This window comes from Scyliorhinus torazame, chromosome 15 (genome assembly GCF_047496885.1).
Source record: "Scyliorhinus torazame isolate Kashiwa2021f chromosome 15, sScyTor2.1, whole genome shotgun sequence".
NCBI lineage: Eukaryota > Metazoa > Chordata > Chondrichthyes > Carcharhiniformes > Scyliorhinidae > Scyliorhinus > Scyliorhinus torazame.
In genome coordinates this window covers 139,908,562-139,935,482 of record NC_092721.1, presented here as the reverse complement: position 1 = coordinate 139,935,482, position 26,921 = coordinate 139,908,562, and the positions used below count along the sequence as shown (strand labels likewise).

The 26,921-nt window shown below is 52.0% G+C and overlaps 1 protein-coding gene across 1 annotated transcript in view; it reads left to right on the top strand.

The window, feature by feature from the left end:
* Window positions 1–26,921, top strand: part of cryl1 (crystallin, lambda 1) — a 228,182-nt gene that overhangs the window by 49,579 nt on the left and 151,682 nt on the right. The window contains exon 3 of the mRNA XM_072476829.1: window positions 16,767–16,893. Coding sequence (XP_072332930.1) covers window positions 16,767–16,893 — 127 coding nt within the window. The remainder of the gene's footprint in view (window positions 1–16,766; window positions 16,894–26,921) is intronic.

The window sequence follows — 26,921 nt, the reverse complement described above, 5'->3', positions numbered from 1 at the left end:
GGTGGCACCCTGGCTCTTCCTCTGGAACCTGGGCATCTTGACACTTCCACCCTAGCACTGCCAAGGTGCCACGCCAGTGGATAAATGTAGTGTATTGGATTTCCAAAAGGCATTCAATAAGGTTGTTGCACAAGTTGGTTAAGAGTTTATGGTGTTGGGGGTGATACATTAGCATGGATAGGACTGGCTAACAAAAGACCCCGAATCATGATAAATGGATGATTTTCAGGATGGCAAACTGTAACTAGCGGAGTGCCACAGGGATCAGTGCTGGGGCCTCAACTACTAATGATCTATAATAATGAATTGGATAAAGGGACCAACTGTGGACCATTCGCTGATGAGGACAAAGATAGTTGGGCGGCATGGTAGCACAGTGGTTAGCACTGTTGCTTCACAGCTCCAGGGTCCCGGGTTCGATTTCTGCCTGGGTCACTGTCAGTGTGGAGTCTGCACGTTCTCCCCGTGTCTGCGTGGGTTTCCTCCGGGTGCTCCAGTTTCCTCCCACAAGTACCGAAAGATGGGCTTGTTAGGTGAATTGGATATTCTGAATTCTCCCTCTGAGTACCCAAACAGGCGCCGGAATGTGGCAACTAGGGGATTTTCACAGTAACTTCATTGCAGTGTTAATGTAAGCCTACTTGTGACACTAATAAAGATTATTATTAAGTGTAAAAGTCTCCTTTCGACATTATCAAGGGGGAAATGGACCATTCAAGAATTTAGTAGCTGAGACATTAATATTCCATCATCTTTGGCTATTGAAATGGCTGACCGCATACAAGGAATTAATTGTCTGACTTGCTGGAGGCCATTATTGATCTGTAGAGCATCTAACAATAGGTTAAATGAAATGAAATGATGTCACAAGTAGGCTTCAAATGAAGTTACTGTGAAACGCCCCTGGTCGCCACATTCCGGCGCCTGTTCGGGGAGGCTGGTATTGGAAGAAAGAATCCCTTTGCCGGAGGGATCACTTGAGCGTGCAGTCTGAAAGCCAGTCACACGAAAGCACCCATCTTTATTGCGAACTGAAGAAAAAGGCAGGACAAGCAACTAAAATCAAAAGAGAACTCTGCAGAATGGACCAGTAATATCACCTCTTGCTCCCTGCTTTTCTCAAGTTCAAAGTGTATTTGCTGCATTTTGGAATATAACACAGATAGAGAATTTTAACTAAAAGGAACATTGCATCTACTTTGGAAAAATACAGATCAAGGTTCAAAAGACTACTTCCAGAAAATGAATCGTTTTGCATTGGCTGCAAAACCAGGGGCGTCATTCTCCGATCCCCCGCCGGGTCGGAGAATGGCCGTTGGCCGCCGTGAATCCCGCCCCCGCCAAAGTCTCCGAAGGGAGAAAAGTCGGCGGGGCGTTAATGGCGCTGCTGCCGCGGAGAATGTCACGGGTCTGCGCAAGGCAGCCGATTTTCGGCCTGCCGATATTCTCCCTTCCGGATGGGCCAAAGTCCCGTCGACGTGATGACCGTTCACGTCGACGTGAATCAAACCTCCTTTTCATCGGCGTGACCCGGTGCTCCAGGCTCACGCCGACCAGCGAGGAGGTGAGTGACGGCCTGGGGGGTTGGCTCTGGGCAGGAAATGGCGTGGCCGCAGACTGATTGCGCGAGGAGAGGTGTGTCTCGGCTTGTGTGTGTGTGTGTGCGGCGGGGGGGGGGGGGGGGTGGTTAGAGTAGGCTGGGCTCCGGGGGAGTGCCGGGAGGGGGTCCGTGCTGGGGTGGAGGTTGGGGGGGGGGGGGTCCGTGCTGGGGTGGAGGTTGGGGGGGGTTCCGTGCTGGGGTGGAGGTTGGTGGTTGGGGGGGGGTTCCGTGCCGGGGTGGAGGTTGGGGGGAGGTCGGTGCCGGGGTGGAGGTTGGGGAGGGGGGAGGGGGGAGGGGGTCCGTGCTGGGGTGGAGGTTGGGGGGGGGTCCGTGCCGGGGTGGAGGTTGGGGGTTGGGGGGGGTCCGTGCTGGGTTGGGGGGGGGGTCTGTGCTGGGTTGGGGGTTGGGGAGGGGGTCCGTGCCGGGGTGGAGGTTGGGGGTGGGGGAGGGGGTCCGTGCCGGGGTGGAGGTTGGGGGGGGTCCGTGCTGGGGTGGAGGTTGGGGGTTGGGGGGGGGTCCGTGCCGGGGTGGAGGTTGGGGGGGGGGGTCCGTGCTGGGGTGGAGGTTGGGGGTTGGGGGGGGTGTTCCGTGCTGGGGTGGAGGTTGGTGGTTGGGGGGGGGTTCCGTGCCGGGGTGGAGGTTGGGGGTTGGGGGGGGTCCGTGCTGGGGTGGAGGTTGGGGAGGGGGTCCGTGCCGGGGTGGAGGTTGGGGAGGGGGGAGGGGGAGGGGGTCCGTGCTGGGGTGGAGGTTGGGGGGGGTCCGTGCCGGGGTGGAGGTTGGGGGTTGGGGGGGGTCCGTGCTGGGTTGGGGGGGGGTCTGTGCTGGGTTGGGGGTTGGGGAGGGGGTCCGTGCCGGGGTGGAGGTTGGGGGTGGGGGAGGGGGTCCGTGCCGGGGTGGAGGTTGGGGGGGGTCCGTGCTGGGGTGGAGGTTGGGGGTTGGGGGGGGGGTCCGTGCCGGGGTGGAGGTTGGGGGGGGGGGTCCGTGCTGGGGTGGAGGTTGGGGGTTGGGGGGGGTGTTCCGTGCTGGGGTGGAGGTTGGTGGTTGGGGGGGGGTTCCGTGCCGGGGTGGAGGTTGGGGGTTGGGGGGGGTCCGTGCTGGGGTGGAGGTTGGGGAGGGGGTCCGTGCCGGGGTGGAGGTTGGGGGGGGGTCCGTGCTGGGGTGGAGGTTGGGGGTTGGGGAGGGGGTCCGTGCCGGGGTGGAGGTTGGGGAGGGGGCCGTGCTGGGGTGGAGGTTGGGGGGGGTCCGCGCCGGGGTGGAGGTTGGGGGGGGGTCCGTGCTGGGGTGGAGGTTGGGGAGGGGGTCCGTGCTGGGGTGGAGGTTGGGGGGGGGTCCGTGCCGGGGTGGAGGTTGGGGGGGGGGTCCGTGCCGGGGTGGAGGTTGGGGGTTGGGGAGGGGGTCCGTGCCGGGGTGGAGGTTGGGGGGGGGGTCCGTGCTGGGGTGGAGGTTGGGGGTTGGGGAGGGGGTCCGTGCCGGGGTGGAGGTTGGGGGTTGGGGGGGGGGGGGTCCGTGCCGGGGTGGAGGTTGGAGGTTGGGGGGGGTCCGTGCTGGGGTGGAGGTTGGGGAGGGGGTCCGTGCCGGGGTGGGTGATGGGAGGGCAAATGAGTTGGTCTACCTGGCCAGGTGCCAGCCTCCAACAGTTGGACCCATGCGGTCCATGCCACCTGGCTGGGGGGAGGAGGGGATATGGGCAATGATGACATGTCGTCGTTCCCGTCCCCCCCACCAGGCCGTCATGTTTTCAGACCATCCAGCGATGTTGGCCGCCGTGGTGGCAGCCGCTCATGTCTATGTTGCCCTGGAGGAGGAGGAGCGTGCCAGAGAGGCGGCGCAGGCTGCCGCAGAGGGGCAGGCGGCAGCCGCCCAGGCTGGAGGGACACCTGACCGACAGGACGAGGAGGGGGAGGAGGACGTCGCGGCCCCACGGCAACGGAGGCACCCGAGGGCGCCCCGTGTGTACCGGCCCCGGCAGTCATACCAGGACCTCACGGACCGGGAATGCAGGAGGAGACTCCGGATGAGCCGGGAAACCGTGGCACACATCTGCCACCTGCTGGCACACCTGTCACCGTGTGGCACTAGCGGGGGACACCCTCTCCCCGTGTCCGTCAAGGTTACGGTGGCCCTGAACTTTTATGCAACGGGGTCATTCCAGGCACCGAGTAGGGACCTGTCCGGCATATCGCAGACATCGGTGCATCCGGGCAGTGACAGATGCCCTTTATGCCATGGCGCACCGCTACATCCGCTTCCCCGTGGACCGGGCCAGCCAAGATGCCCGGGCCGTGGGCTTCTCTGCCGTTGCCGGGTTCCCCATGGTCCAGGGCGCGATCGATGGGATGCACGTCGCCGTGCGGCCACCTGCAGAGAACAGGGCCGTGTTCACTAATAGGAAGGGGACCTATTCGATGAACGTACAGGTGGTCTGCGACCACCGCATGATGATCCTGCACGTCTGCGCCCGTCACCCAGGCAGTGTACACGACTCATTCGTGTTGTCGCGGTCATCCATCCCCGGCATGTACGAGGGACGCCATCCCCGGCTGAGGGGCTGGTTGCTGGGCGACAGGGGCTACCCATTGCGATCGTGGCTGATGACGCCTATACGGAGGCCACGCAATGAGGTGGAGAACCGCTACAATGATGCCCATGTAGCGACAAGGGGACTGATCGAGAGGTGCTTTGGCGTGCTGAAGATGCGTTTCAGGTGCCTGGACCTCTCTGGGGGCGCCCTCCAGTATCGGTCAGATAGGGTCGGCCGCATCATTGTGGTGTGCTGCGTCCTGCACAACATAGCCCAGCAGAGGGGCGATGTGCCGCAGGCAGAGGAGGGCGGAGTGGAGGAGCAGCAGGAAGAGGCCCAGTCCTCCCCAGATGAGGGGGATGGGGGCAATGGTCAGGGCAGACGGGGTAGACACAGGCGGGTGGCTGTCCACCGTTACCGGCTGGCCCAGCGGGCACGGGACAGACTGATAGACGCCCGCTTCACTGACTAGATGGGCGTGGGAATCGGGCAGTATGGCCACAGACCGCACACCATGGCAACAGCCGACCACCCACACCCCCCACCCATCCACCCACCCAGCACCCTCACCCCCCTCCCCAACCCCACACACCCCACCCGCATGCACACCACACCCCCCCCCAATTGCCGATCCACCGGCGGCACAACGGGCCGGGCTCACCCAGTTGCGGGTGGACGCGTGTCTATCGCAGGCCATGGAGGATGATGACAACCCGCCTCCGATGAGCTCCTGGCTCTACATCGTTGGACTATGTCTGACCCATGGCCACAGTACCACCATCCACCCGGACCATCCCTGCATGCGGCTGTGACACTGCAGCGCACGGTCCCGTCCTCTGCCCGGGGGATGTTGATGGCGGCCCAGGGGGAAGGGGGCAGACTCACCTGGGGCTGAGGTAAGACCACCCGTCACACACACACTTGCGCTCAACGTACATGACACGCCCGCACACTTTGGACAGAGCACAAAGGCAGCTTCGATAGGTGTAACATTGACTTTAATAACCAAAGGAGTTCATGCACGTGCCCTAGCCCCTAAAACTCATCTGTGCCCTGCACCCGTGCCAACTTACTCAGTGTCTAATTGTTTGGCCTTACGGGCCCTTTGACTACGTCTACGTGGTTCCCCAGACGGTACAGCAGAACTGGAGGTGGACTCCTGTGATTCCTGCCCTCTGACACTGGATCCCTTTGGCGGCCGTTTCCTGGGGCGTCCTGGCCTAGATGGGCCAGGCTGCGGCCCGGGCGACTGGGATGGGGATGCGAACAGACTGGCCATCCGACGCGCCCCCGACATCTGGCGCTGCCAGTCCTGAGGCCCGTGCTGGTATCGACAGGGGTCTGCAGGTTTGCAGCCATGGAGCCCAGGAGGTTGTCAAACCCTGTCTGTGACAGTGCGACGCCGGCTCGCACATGGCCACTGGCGCCGATGCCCTCAGCGATGGCCTGCAGAGACTGGGCCATGGCCTGCAGAGACTGGGCCATGGCCTGCTGAGACTGGGCCATGGCCTGCTGAGACTGGGCTATGGCGTTGAGCGCCTCTGCCATCTGGCGCTGGCACTGGCTCATGGCCTCCTGTGAGAGGGCAGCCATTTCCTGGGCCACAGACGCCGCCTGCACGGAAGGCCCCAGGCCTCGCAAACCGTTCCCCATGTCTGACACCGTCGCACCCATTGCCTCCACCGCGGACGCCACCCGTGCGGTGTCAGCCTGGGTGGCACGCATGACCGGGACCACTCCCAGCTCCTGGACGCGGGTGGACTCCTCCACCTGCGACCGCAGCCGCCGCAAGCCACCCGTCACCCTATTCGCTCGTCTCCGTGTCGGTGGTTGCATCGGATCTATGTGTGGGTGTGGTAACTGCAGGAACCCGGGATCCACCTGGGCGGCAGATGTTCGCTTGGCCTGGGCTGCCCTCCGACTGCCCGGTCCCTCTGCTGCTCCTACCTCCACCTGCTGTACCGGGACGGCTGTGTTGTGCGCACCAGTGAGTGTACCAGACGCCTCATCACTAAAGTGCCCAACCGTGGTGAGTGTTTCTGCGATGGTGGAGGGTGTTGGTGACAGCAGTGGCGTTGTGTCGTGCTCTTCGTCCCACTCTGACTCCATGGCACTTTGGGGTGGGGGTTCGTCTCCACCCATCCACTCTGAGTCACTGTCCGGTATTTCGTCTTCCCGGGTAGGGGTGTCCCGGGTAGTGCTGTCCCGGGTAGTGCTGTCCCGGGTAGTGCTGTCCCGGGTAGTGCTGTCCCGGGTAGTGCTGTCCCGGGTAGTGCTGTCCCGGGTAGTGCTGTTCCGGGTAGTGCTGTCCCGGGTAGTGCTGTCCCGGGTAGGGGTGTCCCGGGTAGGGGTGTCCCGGGTAGGGGTGTCCCGGGTAGGGGTGTCCCGGGTAGGGGTGTCCTGGATAGTGGTGTCCTGGGTAGTGGTGTCCTGGCTCGGATGTGACGGGGGCCTGTGGCTGCCCCCCTCATCGCTGGGTGGTCGCTCCCGTACGTGACGGGGGTGTCGTCTCCCTGTTGCTCCAGGTCACTCCGTCTCCCGTGGTGTGCGAGGGGCATCCTGCGGGCGTCGCATGCTGGAGGGTCCGGGTCGCTCCGTCTCCCGTGGTCTCCGAGGGGCATCCTGCGGGCGTCGCATGCTGGAGGGTGCGGGTCTCTCCGTCTCCTGTGGTCTCCGAGGGGCATCCTGCGGGCGGTGTGCATCTGCGGGGATGGGTGCCTGGACGTTTGGTCCTGCGATACACAATGAAGCATGCATGGTTAGACATCAGGCAGTGATCAGGTGATACGGGGGAGGGCGATATAGGGGAGGGGGGATATGGGGACGGGCTGTTGGTGGCTCACTTGCTCGTGGGGCCCCGACCTCTGCATCAGCAACCTCCCGGTCCTCAGGTCCGCCAGCCAGTTCCAGGGCCCTTTCCTCGTGTACGGCCAGTGGCCTCTCATCAGCGGGCCCTCCTCCAGTCCTCACATGCTCCCTATTGTTGTGTGCGCGCTTCTCCTGTGGGGGGGGGGGGGGGGTGATGGCAGGGGTAAAAGGCAACAGTGTTAGGCAGGTATATGAATGCACGCCATCGGTTGCGCGTGCATTGCAGAGGTTAAGGTTAGGGCTGGATTCACTTGGGGATATGGGGGAGGGGGGATATGGGGGAGGGGGGATATGGGGGAGGGGGGATATGGGGAGGGGGGATATGGGGGAGGGGGGATATGGGGGAGGGGGGATATGGGGGAGGGGGATATGGGGGAGGGGGGATATGGGGGAGGGGGGGATATGGGGGAGGGGGGATATGGGGGAGGGGGATATGGGGGAGGGGGGATATGGGGGATATGGGGGAGGGGGGATATGGGGGAGGGGGGATATGGGGGAGGGGGGGATATGGGGCAGGGGGGATATGGGGGATATGGGGGTGGGGGGATATGGGGGAGGGGAGGATATGGGGGAGGGGGGATATGGGGGAGGCTCACCCTGCCTGCTCTGACGAGGTCGTTCACCTTCTTGTGGCACTGGGTGCCTGTCCGTGGTGTCATGGCCACAGCGGTGACGGCCTCTGCCACTTCCCTCCACAGACGCCGGCTGTGGCGTGGGGCAACTCTGCGGCCGTGCCCGGGATACAGGACGTCCCTCCTCTGCTCCACCGCGTCCAGGAGCGCCTCCACATCGCGTGACTCGAACCTCGGGGCTGAGCGACGGCCAGCCATCCAGTCGGGTGTTGCGGTCGGGTGTTCCGGTCGGGTGGGGGGGAGCTGCGTGGCCTTATGAGCCGTCACGCCGTGCAGCGCGTATGACGCTGCACGGCGTGAACCACTGCGCAAGCGCGGATCCCGTCACGTCGCTGCTAGCCCATTTCGGGCCGGAGACTATCGGCCCATTTTTATGACGTGACGCAAGTGGGATTTGCGCCGTTTTTTGCGCCGATCGGCGGACTTTCCGCCGATAACAGAGAATTTCGCCCCAGAAATTTCAATACCATTGAGGAGCATTGAAACATATATTTCTTTATTATCTTTAACTCTTATCAATCCCACCTCCTCCATTCTGTAACCTAATGTTTTGCATGCTAATGTATGTGTATGTTTTGCGGGGTTCAGGAAATGTTTTTATCTGGGTGAAATTTTAACAATAAAACTACCTCCAATCGGCTGGCCTGTTGCGCTGTCGGTGGGACCAGAGAATCCCGCTCCAGTGAATGGCCAGAGAATTCTGGCCCACATCTTTTAAAAAAATTCAAACTCTGTTAAACCTCGTAATCTAGTCATGCCTCTGGACTTGGTTGTAGTTTTGATCGCCTTACTTAAGAGGGACATACTTGCATTGGTAGCATTTCAGAGAATGTTCACTGGGCTGATTCCTGCAATCGAAGTGGTTGGCTTATGAGGAAAGGTTGAGCAGTGTGGGTTATACCCATGAGTGCCGTGATGCACTTGTGGTGGAGGGTTTAAAAAAAATAATAATTTGGAGTACCCAATTCATTTTTTCCAATTAAGGGGCAATTTAACATGGCTAATCCACCTACCCTGCACATCTTTGGGTTGTGGGGGCAAAACCCACGCAAATACGGGGAGAATGTGCAAACTCCACAGACCCAGAGCAGGGATCGAACCTGGGACGTCGGCGCCGTGAGGCAACAATGCTAACCACTGCACCACCGTGCTGCCCCTGGTGAGGGAGTTAATGCTAAAGGTGGTGGTTGGGGTGCCAATCTAATGGGCTGCTTTGTCCTGGATGGTGTTGAGCTTCAAGTGTTGTTGGAGCCGTGCTAATGCAGGCAGGTGGAGAGAGTATTCCATCACACTTCTGACTGGTGCTTTGTAGATGGTGGACAGGCTTTGGGGAATCAGGAGGTGAGTTACTCGCTGCACAATTCCCAGTCTCTGACCTGCTCTTGTAGCTACGTGTTTATATGGCTTGTTCATTTCAGTTTCTGGTTAGTGTTAACCCCTCAAAGGGGTTGATAGAGGATGGATTTAGCAATAGTAATGGCATTGAATCCAGGACACATGATTAGGTTCTGTCTTGTTGGAGTTGGCCATTGCCTGGCACTTGTGTGGGGTGAATGTTACTTATCAACCTGAATATTGTCAGGTCTTGTTGCATATTGACACTGACTGCTTCAGTATCTGAGAGGTCATGAATGGCACATTATGCAATCATCAGTGACCTTCCTCAAATCTGAACTTGATGAAGGGAGGAAGGAAGGCCATTGATGAAGCAGCTCTTGCAGTAATGTCCTGGGGCTGAGATGTTTGACCTCCAACAACAACCAGCTTCCTTTGTGCTAGGTATGACTCCAACCAATGGAGAATTTACTCTGATTCCCATTGATATTAATTTTGCTAGTGCTTCCTGATGCCACACTTGGACATTAGTGAACGACATGGATTTTTACGACAATCAATAATGGTTTCATGGTCATCATTAAACTTAATTCCAAATTTTCAGTGAATTCAAATGTCACCATCTGCAGTGACTGGATTTGAACCTGGGCCCCCAGAGCATTCCTCTGGGTCTCTGGTTTACTAGTTCAGTGACAATACCACAATGCTACACAATATAATGGAAGGCTTCCTCAATGTGAAGACAGGTCTTTGCCTTCACAAGGACTGTGCAATATTCACTGCTACCAATACTACCATGGACAGATGCATCTGCAACATGTAGATTTATGAGGACGAGAACAAATAGGTCTTTTCTCTCATTGGTTTCCTCACCACAATGAAGAGTGCAGGAGAGCATGCCAGGAACAGCACCTCGCATACCGGAAAATGAGATGTCAATCTGGTGAGACTACAACACAAGACTACTTGCATGCCAAACAACATAAACAGCAAGGGGTAGACAGAGCTAAGTGATCCCACAACCAATGGATCAGAGCTCTCCTGTCCTACCACATTCTGTGTTAGACAGCTCACTGGATGAGCAGGCGCCAACAAATAGCCCCATCCTCAATGATGGAGGAGCCCGGCATGTCTGTGGAAAAGATAAGGCTGAAGCATTTGCAATAATCTTCAGCCAGAAGTGTCAAGTGGATGATCCATATTGGTCTCTTCCAAAGGTCCCCAGCAGCACAGATGTCAGTCTTCAGCCAATTCAATTCACCCCAAGCGATACCAAGAAACGGCTGAAGGCACGGGATACGACAAAGGCTATGGGTCCTGACAATATTCCGGCAATGATACTGAAGACTTGTGCTCCAGAACTTTCCGCACTCCTAGCCAATCAGGTCCAGTACAGCTACAACACAGGCATTTACCCGGCAATGTGGAAAATTGCCCAGGTGTGTCCTGTACACGAGAAATAGGACAAATCCAACCCAGCCAATTATCGCCCTATCAGTCTGCTCTCGATCATCAGTAAAGTGGTGGAAGGCGACACTTACTTAGCAATAACCTGCTCACTGATGCTCAGTTTGGGTTCTGCCAGTGTCACTCAGCTCATGACCTCATTGCAGCCTTGGTTCTAAAATGGACAAAAGGGCTGAATTCCAGAGGTGAGGTGAGAGTAAGGCATCACGGAGCCCTTGCCAAACTGGAGTCAATGGGAATCAGGAGGAAAACTCACCACTGATTGCAGTCATACCTAGCACAAGGAAAGATGGTTCTGGTTGTTGGAGGTCAGTCTTCTTAGTCCTGGGACATCACTGCAAGAGTTCCTCAGGACAGTATCCCAGGCTCAACCAACTTCGGCTGCTTCATCAATGACCTTCCTTCCAGCACAATGTTCAGCACCATTCGTGACTCATAAGTTACTGAAGCAGTTCACGTGCAAATGCAGCAAGACCTGCATTATATCCAGGATTAGGCTGACGAGTGGCAAGTAACATTCATTTCACATGTAACATTCGTGTTGCATAGGTGCCAAATAATGACCATCTCCAATAAGAGAATCAGACTAACACCCTTGACATTCAATGGCATTACCGTCACTGAATCCCCCACTATCAATATCCTGGAGGTTGCCAGAAACTGAACTGGACTAGCCATATAAATACTGAGGCTACAAGAGCAGGTCAGAGGCTAGGAGTCCTGCAGCGAGTAACTCGTCTTCTGACTCCTCGAAGCTGTCCATCACCTACAAGGCAGAAGTCAGGAGTGTGATGGAATACTCCCCACTTACCTGGATGAGTGCAGCTCGAACAACACTGAAGAAGCTGCACACAACGCAGGACAAAGCAGCCCACTTGATCAGCACTCCTTCCATTATCATTCACGCCTTCCACCACCGACGCACAGTAGCAGCAGGGTGTACCATCTATAAGATGCACTACCGGAACTCACCAAGGCTCCTTAGACAGCACCTTCCAAATCCACAATCACTACCAAGGACAAGGCAGCAGATACCTGGGAACACCACCACCTGGACATTCCTCTCCAAATCACTCACCACCCTGACTTGGAAATATATCACTGTTCCTTCACTGGCACTAGGTCAGCTCCCTAATAGCACTGTGGGGGTACCAACATCACATGGACTGCAGAGGTTCAAGAGATCAGCTCACCACCACCTTCTCAAGGGCAATTAGGGATGGGCAACAAATGCTGGCCTAGCCAGCAAATCCAAAATCCTGAAAAAATTAATTTTAAGAAACCTGCCGCAGCAGACCATGTCTCGTAACTATTTCCTTCAGGACTGAGCCAATAGAATCAAAGAATTTACAGTGCAGAAGGACGCCACTTGGCCCATCGAGTGCACCGGCCCTTGGAAAGAGCTCCCTACTTAAACCCACACTTCCACCTCATCCCCGCAACGTAGTAACACCACCAAACCAATTTGGACATTAAGAGCAATTTAGAATGTCCAGTCCACCTAACCTGCACATCTTTGGACTCTGGGAAGACACTGGGGCATCCGGAGGAAACCCACGCAGACACAAGGAGAACGTGCAGGCTCGGCACAGAGAGTGACCCAAGCCCGGAATCGAACCTGGGACCCTGGCGCTGTGATGCAACAGTGCTAACCACTGTGCTACCCTGCTGCCCTTATCAGCATATAAGTCAAACCTCCCTTTTCTGCTAAGAAATACTATACTCAAATTCGGAATTGGCTTCAATGTTTCACCTCAAAAGCATGTTATGCTTACCTTGTAAATTGGCACATGGGATCAAGCAGGCAATACAGGTCGTGTTGCCAAGAAGGTGCATGGGAGTTCACAGATTAGAAGTGTATGGCAAATGATGAACAGAAATGGGTCTTCAGCAGAAGTATGAAGCTGGTTTCGAGCCAGAACTTATAACATTTGTTAACTTGTCAAATAACTGCTGCAGCAAGATAATCCTGTCTGAGTGAAAAACTGGTGTCAGAATAGAAGAAGGAATCCACCTTGAAGAAAATGCACCATGACAACGGGGACCAGCCAAGGTCGCTGTCAGGCTACCAAATGGCCGTGCGTGCCAAAATTGCCAATTTCTGAAAATTCATCATTAGATGCAAATATATGAATATCTATTATGTCACAGAGGGAAACATAAATGAAATTCCCATGATATGCCCAGCAAGCAAGCTGTGGAGTCGGGATTGTGTCCAAAAACAGTTCCACTGAAAACCAAATCATATGAGAAGACAAGATTCATGGTGATACTGGCCTGTACGACCAATGGAACAAAATTGAGCCTATGCTCATTTTCAAACATAAAACTATGCTGGATATCAGGTTTTCTGCAGGTGTTTTGGTGCATGTCCATAACAACAATTGGAAATTCTGTTTAAGTATTGTGTAGAATAGTTGTCCTGTTGGCCTACACAAAAGAAGATGTGCAGGGTAGATGCATTGGCCACGCTAAGTTGCCTCTTTAATTGGAAAAAATAATTGGGTACTCTAAATTTAAAAATAAATATGTGGATGTAATCCATCTATCTGGACAAGGAGTTTTATTCTCTTTGAATAGTTTAAAAATTTTTTTAGAGTAGACAATTATTATTTTTTTCTTTTTACAATTAAGGGGCAATTTAGCGTGGCCAATCCACCTAACCAGCACATCTTTGGGTTGTGGGGGTGAAACCCACGCAGACATGGGGAGAATGTGCAAACTCCACACAGACAGCGACCCAGGGCCGGGATTCGAACCCGGGTCATCAGCGCCGCAGTCCCAGTGCTAACCACTGCGCCACATGCCGCCCCATCTTTGAGTTTGTTTAGTTTATTCAGCATATCCCCTTTTTTTTCTTGTAAATGCACTTCTCTCATTACTCATCATTCAACATAATGTCTGGCTGTTTTATCTCCCTCATAAACATTGATTTGATTTAAGCATTTAAATATTTCTGCCATCTCTCTACCTTTAGTGACCTGTGGTATTATTTTATTTATCCCTTTAGGGTCCTATTCCCATCATCCCCCTCATTTTTTATTGCTGTGCCTTCAAAATTTGTTTTATGCTACTTGGTAATTTAATTTCATAGCGAGCCTGCGAACATCTCCCGTAGGTGCAGGGCAATATTTTCTAGAAGTCCGCCAGGAACCCATCCAAAGTGGCCACGGACACCGTTCTCACCATGGGATCGGGCCCCTGCACTCCAGGGAAGCTGTCCCACCCGACTAAGTTGCCCAGCATCTGGGCCACAAAGTCTGCCGGGTTTCGAGCTCCTCTGGCAGGCCCACGATCCGGGTGTTTTGGCGTTGAGACCGATTCTGCTGATCTTCGACTTCCCCTTCAGGCTCCTCTGGGTCGCTACCAACCTTTTTATTTCAGCCTGCAGAGCAGCAATCCTGTCGCTTTGGTCCGTCGATGCCTTTTCAAACTCTAGGATCGTCTTCCCCCAAGCTTCCAGTTCCCCATTCCGTCAAACGCCGTCTGCATGGCAACCAATGTCTCCGTCACCACCACCTTGACCGCCACCTGGATGTTTAATTGCCTCTTTCATCGCTGTCAATTCCTTCATCAGGAATATCTTCCATACATTTCCAGGTGGGGGGCATTGTTCAGGTCGCCGGTCTCCCTCCCTCTGGGGGGGGGGGGGGGGGGGGGGGGGGGCTGGGCGGCGGCGGCGGGGGGGGGGGGGGGGGGGGGGGGGGCGCTGGGGGGGGGCGGGGGCTGCGGGGGGGGCAGGGTGGGGGGGGGCCGCCTCGCCGCCTCACCTCGTGGGTCCCCTGACTCACTCACCGCTGCTCTTGACCCTTCCCTCCGCGTCTACCTTCTCTGCGGCCTCTTGAGCTCCCATTCGCTGGTACACTGAACCTTTCCTCTTCCTTTCTAGTTTATGGGTAAAATAAGTCTGAATTTTCAGACTAAGTTGTCCAAAAGGGCCTATTTTAAGTGTATTCTAGAGGAGATCCACCTGATGTGTGACTACTCAACACATCCCCGTCACCAGAAGTCCCTGGTTTGATTATACCATGTGCTTCTGCTGCATCATCTTTTTTTTTCCCCCCAATTAAGGGGTAATTTAGCTTGGCCAGTTCAGGTACCTGCACATCTTTTGGCTTGTGGGGGTCAGACCCACGCAGGCACAGGGAGAATGTGCAAACTCTACATGGACTCACGTGGATAGTAACCCGGGGTTGGGATCGAACCCGGGTCTTCGGTGCCGTGAGGCAGCAGTGCTACCCACTGCGCCACCGTGCCGTCCACTGCACCATCATCTTAAAAGTGTGTTATATTATGGTCATGATTGCCTAGACGTTCCCCTACCCCCTTATCTGCTCTGGTTCATTCCCATTGCTAGATCCCATAGAGGATTTTCCTTGATTGGGTTAAAAAGGAGTCCTTCATAGATTGTAGAAACTGTACTTCCTTTTCCCCCTTTGCCTACCTCTTCTGTCCAATTAATATCAGGGTAGTTAAATCCCCATAAATTGTTTTTTAACTCCATTCCCTAATTTGCCTGCATATTATTTCCTCCTCCACCGTCCATTATTAGCTGGTCTCTGGATTACACTTATTTTTGTACTGAATCTTTAAAAAAAATTGTTTACAGGATGTAGGCTTCGCTGGCTAGGCTAACATTATTGCCCATCCCTATTTGCCCTTGAGAAGGTGGTGGTGAGCTGCCTTCTTGAACCACCACAGGCCCTGAGGTGTAGGCACACTCAGTGTTGTTAGGGAGGGAGTTCCAGGATTTTAACCCAGTGACAGTGACTGAACGGCGATATATGTCCAAGTCAGGATGGTGAATGACTTGGAAGGAAACTTCCAGGTGATGGTGTTCCCAGGTATCTGCTGCTACGATCAAGCTCGAGATCAGGTGTAATGCCTGTTCTTGTCAGCTTGGATCAAGTATGTCTCTTTTGTGGAGACCATGAAATGGATTCATTAAATTGTTTTTTGGAGCAAGCAAGGAGGTGGATTAAGGGCTTGCTCTCTCCATTCTGAGCATTGATTTGTAACTCTTGAGAAAGGAAATGATCCAAATTGCCTGTTTGTAATCTGATCGGAGATCTCCCAATAGGAAAAAACACTTCAGACCAGCATTCGTATTTCCAAGTTGTTACTGTTTTTTTTTTCTTTCTAGGCGCCCTGTCCTTTATCGTCCTTGACCAGCAGCTGCCTAATTTTCAGAACTTTAGCCATAATTTTCTCTGTGTCTGGCTGAGAGCAAGGATTGCCGCAAGCAACCATTTGCCTGCAACCTGAGCCAAGATGTCTTCTCCAAATGTTTCCTCGTTGCCCATTATATGATCTTCTGTTTGTTATGTGGTCTTCTGCCCAGTTGCAAATCTTTGTGATTTAACCACAGCTTTCTTAGAATAGAATGCCTACCCCACAGAAGGAGTCCATTCAGCCATCATGCCCATGTCAGCTCTCAGCTAGTTTCACCCTCCTGCGTTCTCCCTGTAGACCTGCAAGTATTTTCTCTTCAGATAATAAATAATCCAAATCCATTTTGAGAACCACAATTGAATATGTCTCCACAACAGTCTCGGGCAATGTTTTCCAGATCCGAAACATTCGCTGCATAAAAAAGAAGGTTTTCTCATGGAGCCCTTACCAATCACCTCATGTTGTTGTCCTCTCACATCCGGCCCTTCCGCCAACTGGAATGTGTAAATGTCCACACCCCTCATTGTTTTGAACACCGATCAAGTCACCTCTTAATCTTCTCTAAGGAGAACAGCCCCCAACCCCTTCAGCCTGTCCATGTAACTGAAGTCCCTCACTCCAAGAACCATTCTCTGCACACTCTAATAGCTACAAACAGTCTTATCTGCAGCAAAACACCCATTATCAACTTGTCAGATTGTCATTGCTTCCAGCTTCAATTATAGGCCTCAGCCTCCTTTGAAATCTGCATAATGTTCTCCATTAGGAATCTGCCCAACATACTTGAAAACCTGTCTCCTGAATAGAACCACTGAATGAAAATAATTGAGATAGGTGTAAAATAGGTTGCTGATTTGCTATCATCTGTTTTACTTAGCCACGCAAAATGAAGGTCTATTTCTATCGAAACTTCTCAGAACTGTGTCCAATATTGTCAACGGGTGTTGGAAACCAATCCATTTGTCACCTATTTTCAAAATCCATTTGATTTAACTGATTGCAATCTTGAGTCCTTGTTTGCTTTAGACAATCAAAACTTCTGAGATTGTAGGAAGAAAAATGAAAATGGTAGATGCTTGAGGCGATGACATTAAAAATATTGGGACATGTAAGGTGAAGAAACTTTCTATTTGTTACAGGGATAATAACATTCATTCTGTTCTTAATTTAGACAACAGCTGATTGAACTTGAGAGGACTGGCATGCTGAGAGGAGCCCTCAAATCCAAGGAACAAATGCTGCTGATCAATGCCTGTAGTGACCTTGTGCAAGCAGTAGAGGGTGCCATTCACATCCAGGTCAGAGTTTCCACTGGGCTGAAATGGTTTTCCACAAGTGAATGTTTGTTTCCGCTCACTCTAAGCCATTAAAGTAGACATTTGCCATGTCCATTTAATACACATTTAGATTCTTTAAACGCGATACGATTTTGTGTGTGGAGTATTAGGATTCCCCTAGAGACTGATATAAAATATATTTGTATTTCCAGTGACTGACCACAAGGTTCACACAGGATTTTAAGTTTCAAGACTTATTGTAACAAGCAAACTAAAAACAACAATGTCTAAACACTATTCAGTTGACAACTTATACTCTACGATAGAAACAGTCCTTCCATATAACATTAAAACATCTGAAAATTCTCCTCCACTGTTAGACTCTCCTCTGTCACTTTCAAGGCCAATTCCATTTCCAGGAACCAGTCCAAAGCTATTCTCAGCTCCTGATGTCTTGTTTCCTTTTTCCAACCAGTTAACTACTAATTCCAGAACTGAATTTCACAATGAGAGTTGGCCTGGAGATTCCTCCCCCTCGCCAAAGCTAGTCGAACCTTCCAGCTTCATTTTAATCCTCACAAACCTCATCTCTTCAATCTGCCTGTGAACTCCCACCTGCATTCAACATGGGTACTCTCACTCTCTCACAAGCGGGCTTTGTATCCAGGCTGATGTGCTAATAATCTATGCTGTTCACCTCCAACTCTAATTAAATGTAAGAAGACTTACAACACCAGGTTAAAGTCCAACAGGTTTGTTTCGAATCACTAGCTTTCAGAGCGCAGCTCCTTCATCAGGTGAAGGAGCATTCACCTGATGAAGGAGCTACGCTCCGAAAGCTAGTGATTCGAAACAAACCTGCTGGACTTTAACCTGTTTTTTGTGAGGGCCACGAAGAATCCAGCACGAGTTTTAAGGATACAAAGTAATAACATTTATTTACAATAATATATATATATATATATATATATATATATAACAGCAGCAGCAACTTCCCTTGCTGCACACTCCTTCCTGCTGTTTCCCAAACTGGCCAGCTTTATTTATACTTGGAGTTTACTAATGGTTTCTCCACCCCCCTCATTGGGGAAGCTCATACTCCCACAGGATTGTGGGATTGTCATTAGTCCCGGGCCAATGGTAAGCAGGCAGGTTATAACATCCCTCCCCCCCAAAGTCCAAGGAATCCACCGAAGACCATGGCGAAGGAGGGCGTCGGACTCGTTTTGGCGCAGGCCGGACACTATTTGCACACGGCGCTGGATCAGGCGGCGTGTAACGAGACGGAGACCGGCGCTTCCGTGATGAACGGCGCAACGGTTGTACATCCACGGTCCGTGGACCCGAGGATTCCCCCTCTTTTAAAAAAAATATATTTATTAAAGTTTTTAAACACAATTTTTCTCCATTACAAACAATAACCCCCCACCTCGTAACAAAAAAAACCGAGAAATCGCGCAGAGCAAGATATATACATGGCAAAATGATATATTTACACAGCTTTGCACACTGGCCCTCACCCGTACGTGCCAGTTTCCCCAACCCTTCATGTTATCTCTTGCTCATCCACCCTCCGAGGATTCCCCCTCTGATGCATCCTGTGTATCCATCTCGGAGTCAGAGTCTGCTGCCTCCATCATGTCAGCGTCTCTATCTCCATTAGGTTCTGTAACGACCTGCGCAGGCTTCGAGTGAGGCACCAGTGGAAGATTGTGAGGACTACCTTCCTTTGTCTCTGGTCTCTGCGGCTGTAGAAATGAGCTCCGGGGGCGGGGAATCTTTTAAGGGGATAGTCTTCTGGACCGAACGTGGTCTACATGTTTGCGCTGGAGACGACCCTGGGCTTGCACCTGGTAAGATATAGGGCCCGTTTGGCGAAAGATTACACCAGGAACCCACTGGGCACCACCAGCAAAATTCTGAACGAACACTGGGTCACCGGGCGCAAACTGCCGAATCGGCCGATGCCGAGAAAATCCCTGTCCCTGCCGTCCTTGTGCGCAGCGTACCTTTGCGCCAATGTCCGGGAAAACCATACTAAGGCGGGTGCGAAGTCTCCGGCCCATTAGGAGTTCTGCGGGAGCTACCCCAGTCACCGCATGGGGGGTGGTCCTGTACGTAAACAAAAAGCGAGCCAGTCTCGTGTCCATTGATCCGGAAGACTGCTTCTTTAGGCCTCTTTTGAATGTCTGCACTGCGCGCTCTGCCAACCCATTTGAAGCCGGGTGGTAAGGGGCAGTGCGGATATGGCGTATGCCGTTCATCTTCGTGAACCTCGCAAACTCCTCACTCATGAATGGAGTGCCATTATCCGTGACCAGCACCTCGGGGAGGCCATGCGTAGTAAACGACAAACGCATCTTTTCAATTGTTGCTCAGGACGTTGTCCCCTGCATCTTATGCACCTCCAGCCATTTAGACTGGGCATCAATTAGTAGAAGGAACATGGATCCCTGAAAAGGGCCTGCGAAATCTGCATGCAAGCGTGCCCAAGGCCGCCCTGGCCATTCCCAGTGATGTAGGGGCGCGGCCGGCGGAAGCTTCTGATGCTCCTGGCAAATGGAGCAGTTTTGGGCCACCTTCTCAATGTCGGTGTCGAGGCCTGGCCACCAGACATAACTCCGGGCCAACATTTTCATTTTGGTCACACCTGGATGCCCATTGTGCAAGTCTCTTAGTATCAGCTCCTGGCCTTTTTCCGGGACAATCGCACGCGCCCCCACAAGAGGATGCCGTCTTCCACGCTGAATTCTGACAGCTTGGAGGAAAATGTCCGCAACTCGCCTGGGAGCTGTCTATGCTGCCCACCATACAGGACTATGTGCCGAACCTTTGACAGGACTGGCTCCGTCTGGGTCCACTCACGGATCTGTGATGCCGTGACAGGCAAGGTGTCCATAAAATTTAGGGTTGCAACCACCTCACCGGTCGTGGGGGTCGACATGGGGCCGGTCGATAAAGGCAATCGGCTTAGTGCGTCAGCATTTGCTATCTGCGTACCTGGTTTGTGCTCCAGAGAATACTCGTATGCAGCAAGCAACAAAGCCCAGCGCTGGATCCGTGCGGAAGCAATGGGCGGTATTGGCTTATCCTCTCTGAAAAGTCCCAGCAGAGGCTTATGATCAGTCACGATAGTGAAATGGCGGCCATACACGTACTGGTGGAAGCGTTTCACCGCGAAAACCACTGCCAGGCCCTCCTTCTCGATCTGCGCGTACTTTTTCTCCGCTGCAGTCAATGTGTGGGAGGCGAAAGCTATCGGTCGTTCGGCCCCGTTCTCCATCTTGTGGGACAGGACGGCCCCAATACCATACGGGGATGCATCACATGTGACGAGCAAAGGCTTTCCAGGATCATAGTGGGTTAGTAACCCAGACGACGACAATTGTTGCTTTACCTGCCGGAAAGCGGTTTCTTGCGGCTGACCCCAAACCCAGGTGTGATTTTTCTTTAGCAGAAGGTGCAAAGGGGCCAGCGTAGTTGCCAGATTGGGGAGGAACTTCCCGTAATAGTTTACGAGACCGAGAAAAGAACGAAGATGCGAAGTGTCAGTCGGGGCGGGGGCCTGTTGAATTGCACGCACCTTCTCTGCGACGGGGTGCAAACCTTGGCGGTCCACCCGATAACCCAGGTAGACTACTTCCTTCGCCTGAAGACGCACTTTGTGCGACGTAAACTGTCTCCAGCCTCCGAAAAGCGTCTTAAGGACAGCCTCCAGATTTTCCAAATGTTCCTGCTCCGACGTCCCTGTAATCAAAACGTCATCTAAGTAGACAGCAACACATGGTAAACCTCTCAAAATGCCCTCCATAACACGTTGAAAAATTGCGCAGGCAGAGGATACTCCAAAGGGCAACCGTGTATATTCATACAGGCCCCGGTGTGTATTAATCGTTACATATGGTCGGGAGGCAGGGTCCAGCTCCAACTGCAGGTAGGCGTGACTCATATATAATTTTGTGAACGAGAGTCCACCTGCAAGCTTCGCGTAGAGATCCTTTATGCGAGGCATTGGATATTGGTCGAGTCGGGAAGCCGTATTCACTGTAAGTTTATAGTCGCCACACAAGCGAACTGTGGCATCTGGCTTCATTACAGGTACAATTAGTGCTGCCCAGTCAGCAAAACGGACGGGCCTGATAATACCCAAACTCTCCAAACGAGTGAGCTCCCCTTCTACCTTCTCGAGCAAGGCGTAAGGCACCGGGCGCGCCCGGAAATAGCGCGGCGTGGCTCCTGGTTCGACTTGGATACGGGCTACGGCCCCTTTTATTTTCCCCAAACCAGGCTGGAATACATCTGGGTATCGTCCTAGCACCTCAGTCAACCCTTCAGAAACTGTTTGGAGGATGCTGCCATTGCAACCGCAAATGGCGCAACTAGTCCCGACCCAACAGGCTGGGCCCATGGCCGCGCACCACGATAAGTGGGAAACGCCCCTCCTGGCGTCCATAAATAACAGGGGTCATTGTAGTTCCTGCAATGTCCAGTGGTTCCCCCGTGTAGGTGGCCAACCTGGCCTGTGAGTCGGTTATTGTAAGGGTCTGTATACCCTGCTTGATGCGGTCGAATGTCCTCTGGGCGATCACGGAGACCGCTGCGCCAGTATCCAACTCCATCTCAAGTGGGTGGCCATTGACCCGTACTGTCACCATAATGGGGGCCACACGGGGAGCTGCCACACAATGCAGCTGCAGGCCCCTCCTGGCGTCCATAAATAACAGGGGTCATTGTAGTTCCTGCAATGTCCAGTGGTTCCCCCGTGTAGGTGGCCAACCTGGCCTGTGAGTCGGTTATTGTAAGGGTCTGTATACCCTGCTTGATGCGGTCGAATGTCCTCTGGGCGATCACGGAGACCGCTGCGCCAGTATCCAACTCCATCTCAAGTGGGTGGCCATTGACCCGTACTGTCACCATAATGGGGGCCACACGGGGAGCTGCCACACAATGCAGCTGCAGGCAGTCGTCCTCCGTCTCCACGTCCTCAGGAGTAGTCGCCGCAGGTTCATCCACATGGAAGGTACGGCCCCTGGGCTGGTCCCAGTTACGGCCCCTGGGCTGGTCCCAGTTTCGGTCGGAACGACGGCGCCTCTGGCTCCCCCAGGACCGCCGTCCGCGACGGGGTCGGCGCCTACAAGTCTGACACGGACATGGCTCCTCATCCATTGGTTCTGGAGAAGGCTCCCTTCGGGGAGGAATGTCCGACGGCCACTGGCGTCGGTCCGGACTTTGCCTCGCCCAAGGTACCGCAGGAGTGCGGGGGGACGTTTTCGGACGGAAGGGGTTGCGCCCCAAGGCATGCACTTCCATTCCCTGTAGCTCCTGCACTCCTCGTTCTGCGCTCTCTCGGGACAATACTATTTGAATGGCCTGTTGAAAAGTCAATGTTGGCTCAGCTAACAACTTTCTCTGGGTGGCCGAATTGTTAATACTGCAAACCAAACGGTCGCGTAACATTTCTGACAAGGTCTCACCATAGTCACAGTACTCCGCAATCCTGCGTAGCCTGGATTGAAAATCGGCAAGGGATTCTCCAGGGGTCCTATCAGCGGTATTAAACCGGTAACACTGGACTATCATGGACGGGGTTGGGTTAAAATGTTGCCCCACTATATTCACAAGTTCATCAAATGTTTTGGTGTCCGGCGCAGCTGGGTACGTAAGGCTCCTAATCATCCCAAACGTATGCGGGCCGCAGGCGGTGAGCAATATGACCACCTGGCGCTTGTTTTCGCTGATATTGTTTGCCCGGAAATAGTAACGCATCCGTTGTGTGTACTGGTTCCAGCTTTCCAGCGCAGCATCAAAAACATCCAAACGTCCGTACAGAGGCATGGTATAATTGAAAACAACTTCCAACCTGTGTCCAACAAAAATCCAAGGAGGTGGCTTCAGCAGTGTAGACAGCTATTCTTAACTTGTGCGTTGTAGATGGTGGACAGGCTTTGGGGGGGGGGGGGGTGGTGTCAGGAGGTTTGTTACTCACAATGGGATTCCTAGCTGATGACCTGAACCATAGATTTCCTACAGTGCAGAAGGAGGCCATTCTATCGGCCGTCTGAAAGAGCATCCTACCCAGGACCACTCCCACAATAATCCACTTATTTGCTCACTCTTTTTTATTTCATGCCTGCTGATTGTATTGCATCTAGATACATATCTATAATGTAGGTACAACTTAATGTTTTTAAAGCTACCCCACTTGTCCTCTAATGGATTGTTGTTGAATAAACTCTCATAATCACCGAGTTCTGTGTCCTGTTTTTAAAGTGAGTGATTAAAAATACCAGGTCTAGAAATGCACTGCCTCCTATGACTTCACTGAAAAAAGATGCATTCGTGAGGTACAAGCAACTAAAAACAGATGAAGCACTTGAAGAATGCAAGGAAAGTAGAAAAGAGCTCAAGCATGGAGTTAGGAGGGCAAAAAGGGTCACAAAATATCCTTGGCAGTCAGGATTAAGGAGAATCCTAAGGCATTTTATCCGTATATTCGGAACAAGAGGGTAGCTAGAGAAAGAGTTGGCCCACTCAAGGACAGAAGAGGGAAATTATGTGTAGAACCAAAGGAACGAGGTGATCCTTAATGAGTATTTTGCATCGGTATTCACAGACGAGAGGGACACTTTGGTTGACGGTGTCTCAGAGGGATGTGCAAACACTTTAGAACAGGCCATTATTACGAGGGCCGAAGTGTTGGGTGTGTTAAAAAGCATTAAGTAGACAAATCCCCAGGGCCAGTTGGCATCTATCTCAGATTACAGAGGGAGACAAGAGATGAAATCGCTGGGCCTCTGACAGAAATCCTCATTGGCCACAGGTGAGAACCCAGAGGATTGGGGGATAGCCAATGTTGCACCTTTCTTTAAGAAGGGTTGCAAGGATAACCCAGGTAATTATAGGCCGGTGAGCTTGATTCAGTTAGTGAAATCGTTAGAAAAGATTTTGCCCCCTCAAACATGGCGTACTCAGGGAGTACGTATAGATGGCCGTATAGATGGCCTCAGAATGTCACCTGAGGCCCTCCCCCGATGGGCCGAATCCCTGATGGCGTGGGACACGTGTGCTCACACCGTCCGGGGACCTCACGTGGCGGCTGCGGACTGAGTCCAGCACCGCCACAGTCGGGGGAGAGCCATTCCGCTGGCAGGGGGGCCTTCACCAGGAGCTTGTGGGACTGGTGGGGGATGGTCTGGGGTGGTGAGGCTGGTTACAGACGGGGCAGTTTTTGGCAGGCCGGGTCCACGCGTGGCCAGCGCCATGTTGCACGACACGGTCACCGCAGGTAAAGCCGGGGGCTTTACTCTGCACGGCTGCTAGCCCCCCCACCAGACAGAGGATCGGTGCGAGGCTGGGGCCAATAGACTTATCAGTGATAGGCAGCATGGTTTTGTGCAGGGAAGGTCATGTCTTCCAAACCTAATAGAATTCTTTGAGGAAGTGGCAAAGTTAATTGAAGGAGAAGGGCTGTAGATGTCATATACATGGACTTCAGTAAGGCGTTTGATAAAGTTTCCCATGGCAGGTTGATGGAAAAAGTGAAGTCGTATGGGGTTCAGGTTGTACTAGCTAGATGGATAAAGAACTGGCTGGGCAACAGGAGACAGAGAGTAGCGGTGGAAGGGAGTGTCTCAGAATGGAGAAAGGTGACTAGTGGTGTTCCACAGGGATCCGTGCTCGGACCATTGTTGTTTGTGATATACATAAATGATCTGGACGAAGGTATAGGTGGTCTGATCAGCAAGTTTGCAGATGATACTAAGATTGGTGGAGTTGCAGATAGCGAGGAGGACTGTCAGAGAATACAGCAAAATATAAATAGATTGGAGAGTTGGGCAGAGAAATGGCAGATGGAGTTCAATCCAGGCAAATGCGAGGTGATGCATTTTGGAAGATCTAATTCAAGAACGGTGAATGGAAGAGTCCTGGGGAAAATTGATGTACAGAGAGATCTGGGAGTTCAGGTCCATTGCACCCTGAAGGTGGCAACGCAGGTCGATCAAAGAACTCTATACGATGTTTTAAATGTTCTTTCCATGTCTGGAAGTTGGAAATAAAAGCAGACTGTCCCAATTTCTCAATGCAATCCTTCAATGGTGGGACAGGATAAGAGTCCGTTCTTGTAACTGCATTCACCTTTCTATAGTCCACACACAACCGTTGGGTACCATCTGATCTCGGTACCATCACTATGGGTGAGCTCCATTGGCTGCAACCCACTTCAATTATGCCATTTTTAAGCATACTCTCAATCTCTCTGTTAACCTGTGCCAATTTTAAAGGGTTAAGTGTATATGGGTGTTGTTTGATAGGAACAGCATTTCCCACATCTACATCATGTATAGCCATTTTAGTACTTCCCAATTTATCTCTACAAACTTGCCCATGTGATATCAATACCTCTTTCAGGTCAGTTCATTTTTCCTCTGGAAGGTAACTTAACAATTCATCCCAATTTTTAAGAACATCCTCATTTTCCAATTTAATTTGAGGTATGTCAAATTCACAGTCATCTGGAATTGGTTTGTCACTTTGAGTTAGAATCATTAAAACCTCCTTTTTCTCTCCTTCCCTTTCAAAGTACCTTTTAAGCATATTCACATGACACACTCGGTGAGTCTTCCTTCTATCTGGCGTTTTTACCACATAATTCACCTCACTTAATTTCCTTTCAAACTAATACGGTCCACAAAACCTAGCTTTTAAAGGCTAAAGATAACAACACTAAAACTTTATCCCCACTGGTAAAACTACGAACTTTGGATTTCTTGTCCGCTACCCGTTTCATCACATTTTGTGCAACTTTCAAATGTTGTCCAGCCAATTCACCTGCTCTATTTAATCATTCCCTAAAATTTGACACGTAATCCAATAGTGTAATTCCCGATTTCTCGCCCACCAATTTTTCCTTAATCAATTTAAGTGGTCCTCTTACCTCATGACCAAAAATTAGTTCAAAAGTACTAAATTTGGTAGACTCATTAGGTGCATCCCTAATTGCAAACAATATGAATGGAATTCCTTTATCCCAATCCTCTGGATAATCTTGACAATATGCCCTCAACATTGTCTTTAATGTCTGATGCCACCTTTCTAACGCTCCCTGCGATTCTGTATGGTACGTGGTTGATTTAAATTGTTTTATCCCTAAGCTATCCATAACTTCTTTGAATAACTTTGAAGGAAAATTTGTTCCTTGATCCAATTGAATTTCTGTGGGTAGTCCATATCTAGTAAAGAATTTAAGTAACTCCTCCACAATCCGTTTAGCTGTAATATTACGTACTGGAATGGCCTCTGGAAACCTAGTAGACACATCTATTACAGTCAAAAGATATTGATTCCCACTTTTTGTTTTAAGAAGCGGTCCTACACAATCAATTAGGACCCTTGTAAAAGGTTCCTCAAATGCTGGAATGGGTATTAAGGGCGTTGGTTTTATCACTGCTTGAGGTTTCCCTATCACTTGACATGTGTGACATGATTGACAAAATTTAACTACATCTTTATGTAGTCCAGGCTAATAAAAATGTTTCTGGATTTTAGCTTGAGATTTCCTTATTCCCAAATGACTTCCCACTGGTATCTCATGTGCAACTCGCAACACCTCCTTTCTATACCCTACCGGCAATACTACTTGATGAACGTCTGCCCACTTTTCATCCACTTGCATATGTACATGTCTCCATTTTCTCACCAAGACATAATTTTTACGGTAATAACACTCTGGTATACTCTCAGATTCCTCTTCTGTATATGCTTTCTGATATATCCGTTTTATTTCTACATCTTTCTGTTGTAACTCCGTCAATTTTCCTGAACTAAAAATATCCGCCTCATCCTCCACCTGTTCTAGTTCATTTTCAACCATCTGATCAAAAATCGTTTCTGATAATTGCACTTCAACTTCATCTTCACTCTTTGATTTCTCCTCTTGTCTTAACCTGTGACTTTGCGACCTTGTTACTACACAATCCGGAAAAATCCCAGGATATTCGTCCTTCAACACTTCAGTTGACTGATTTTCCACTGGCTTATCAACCACATGA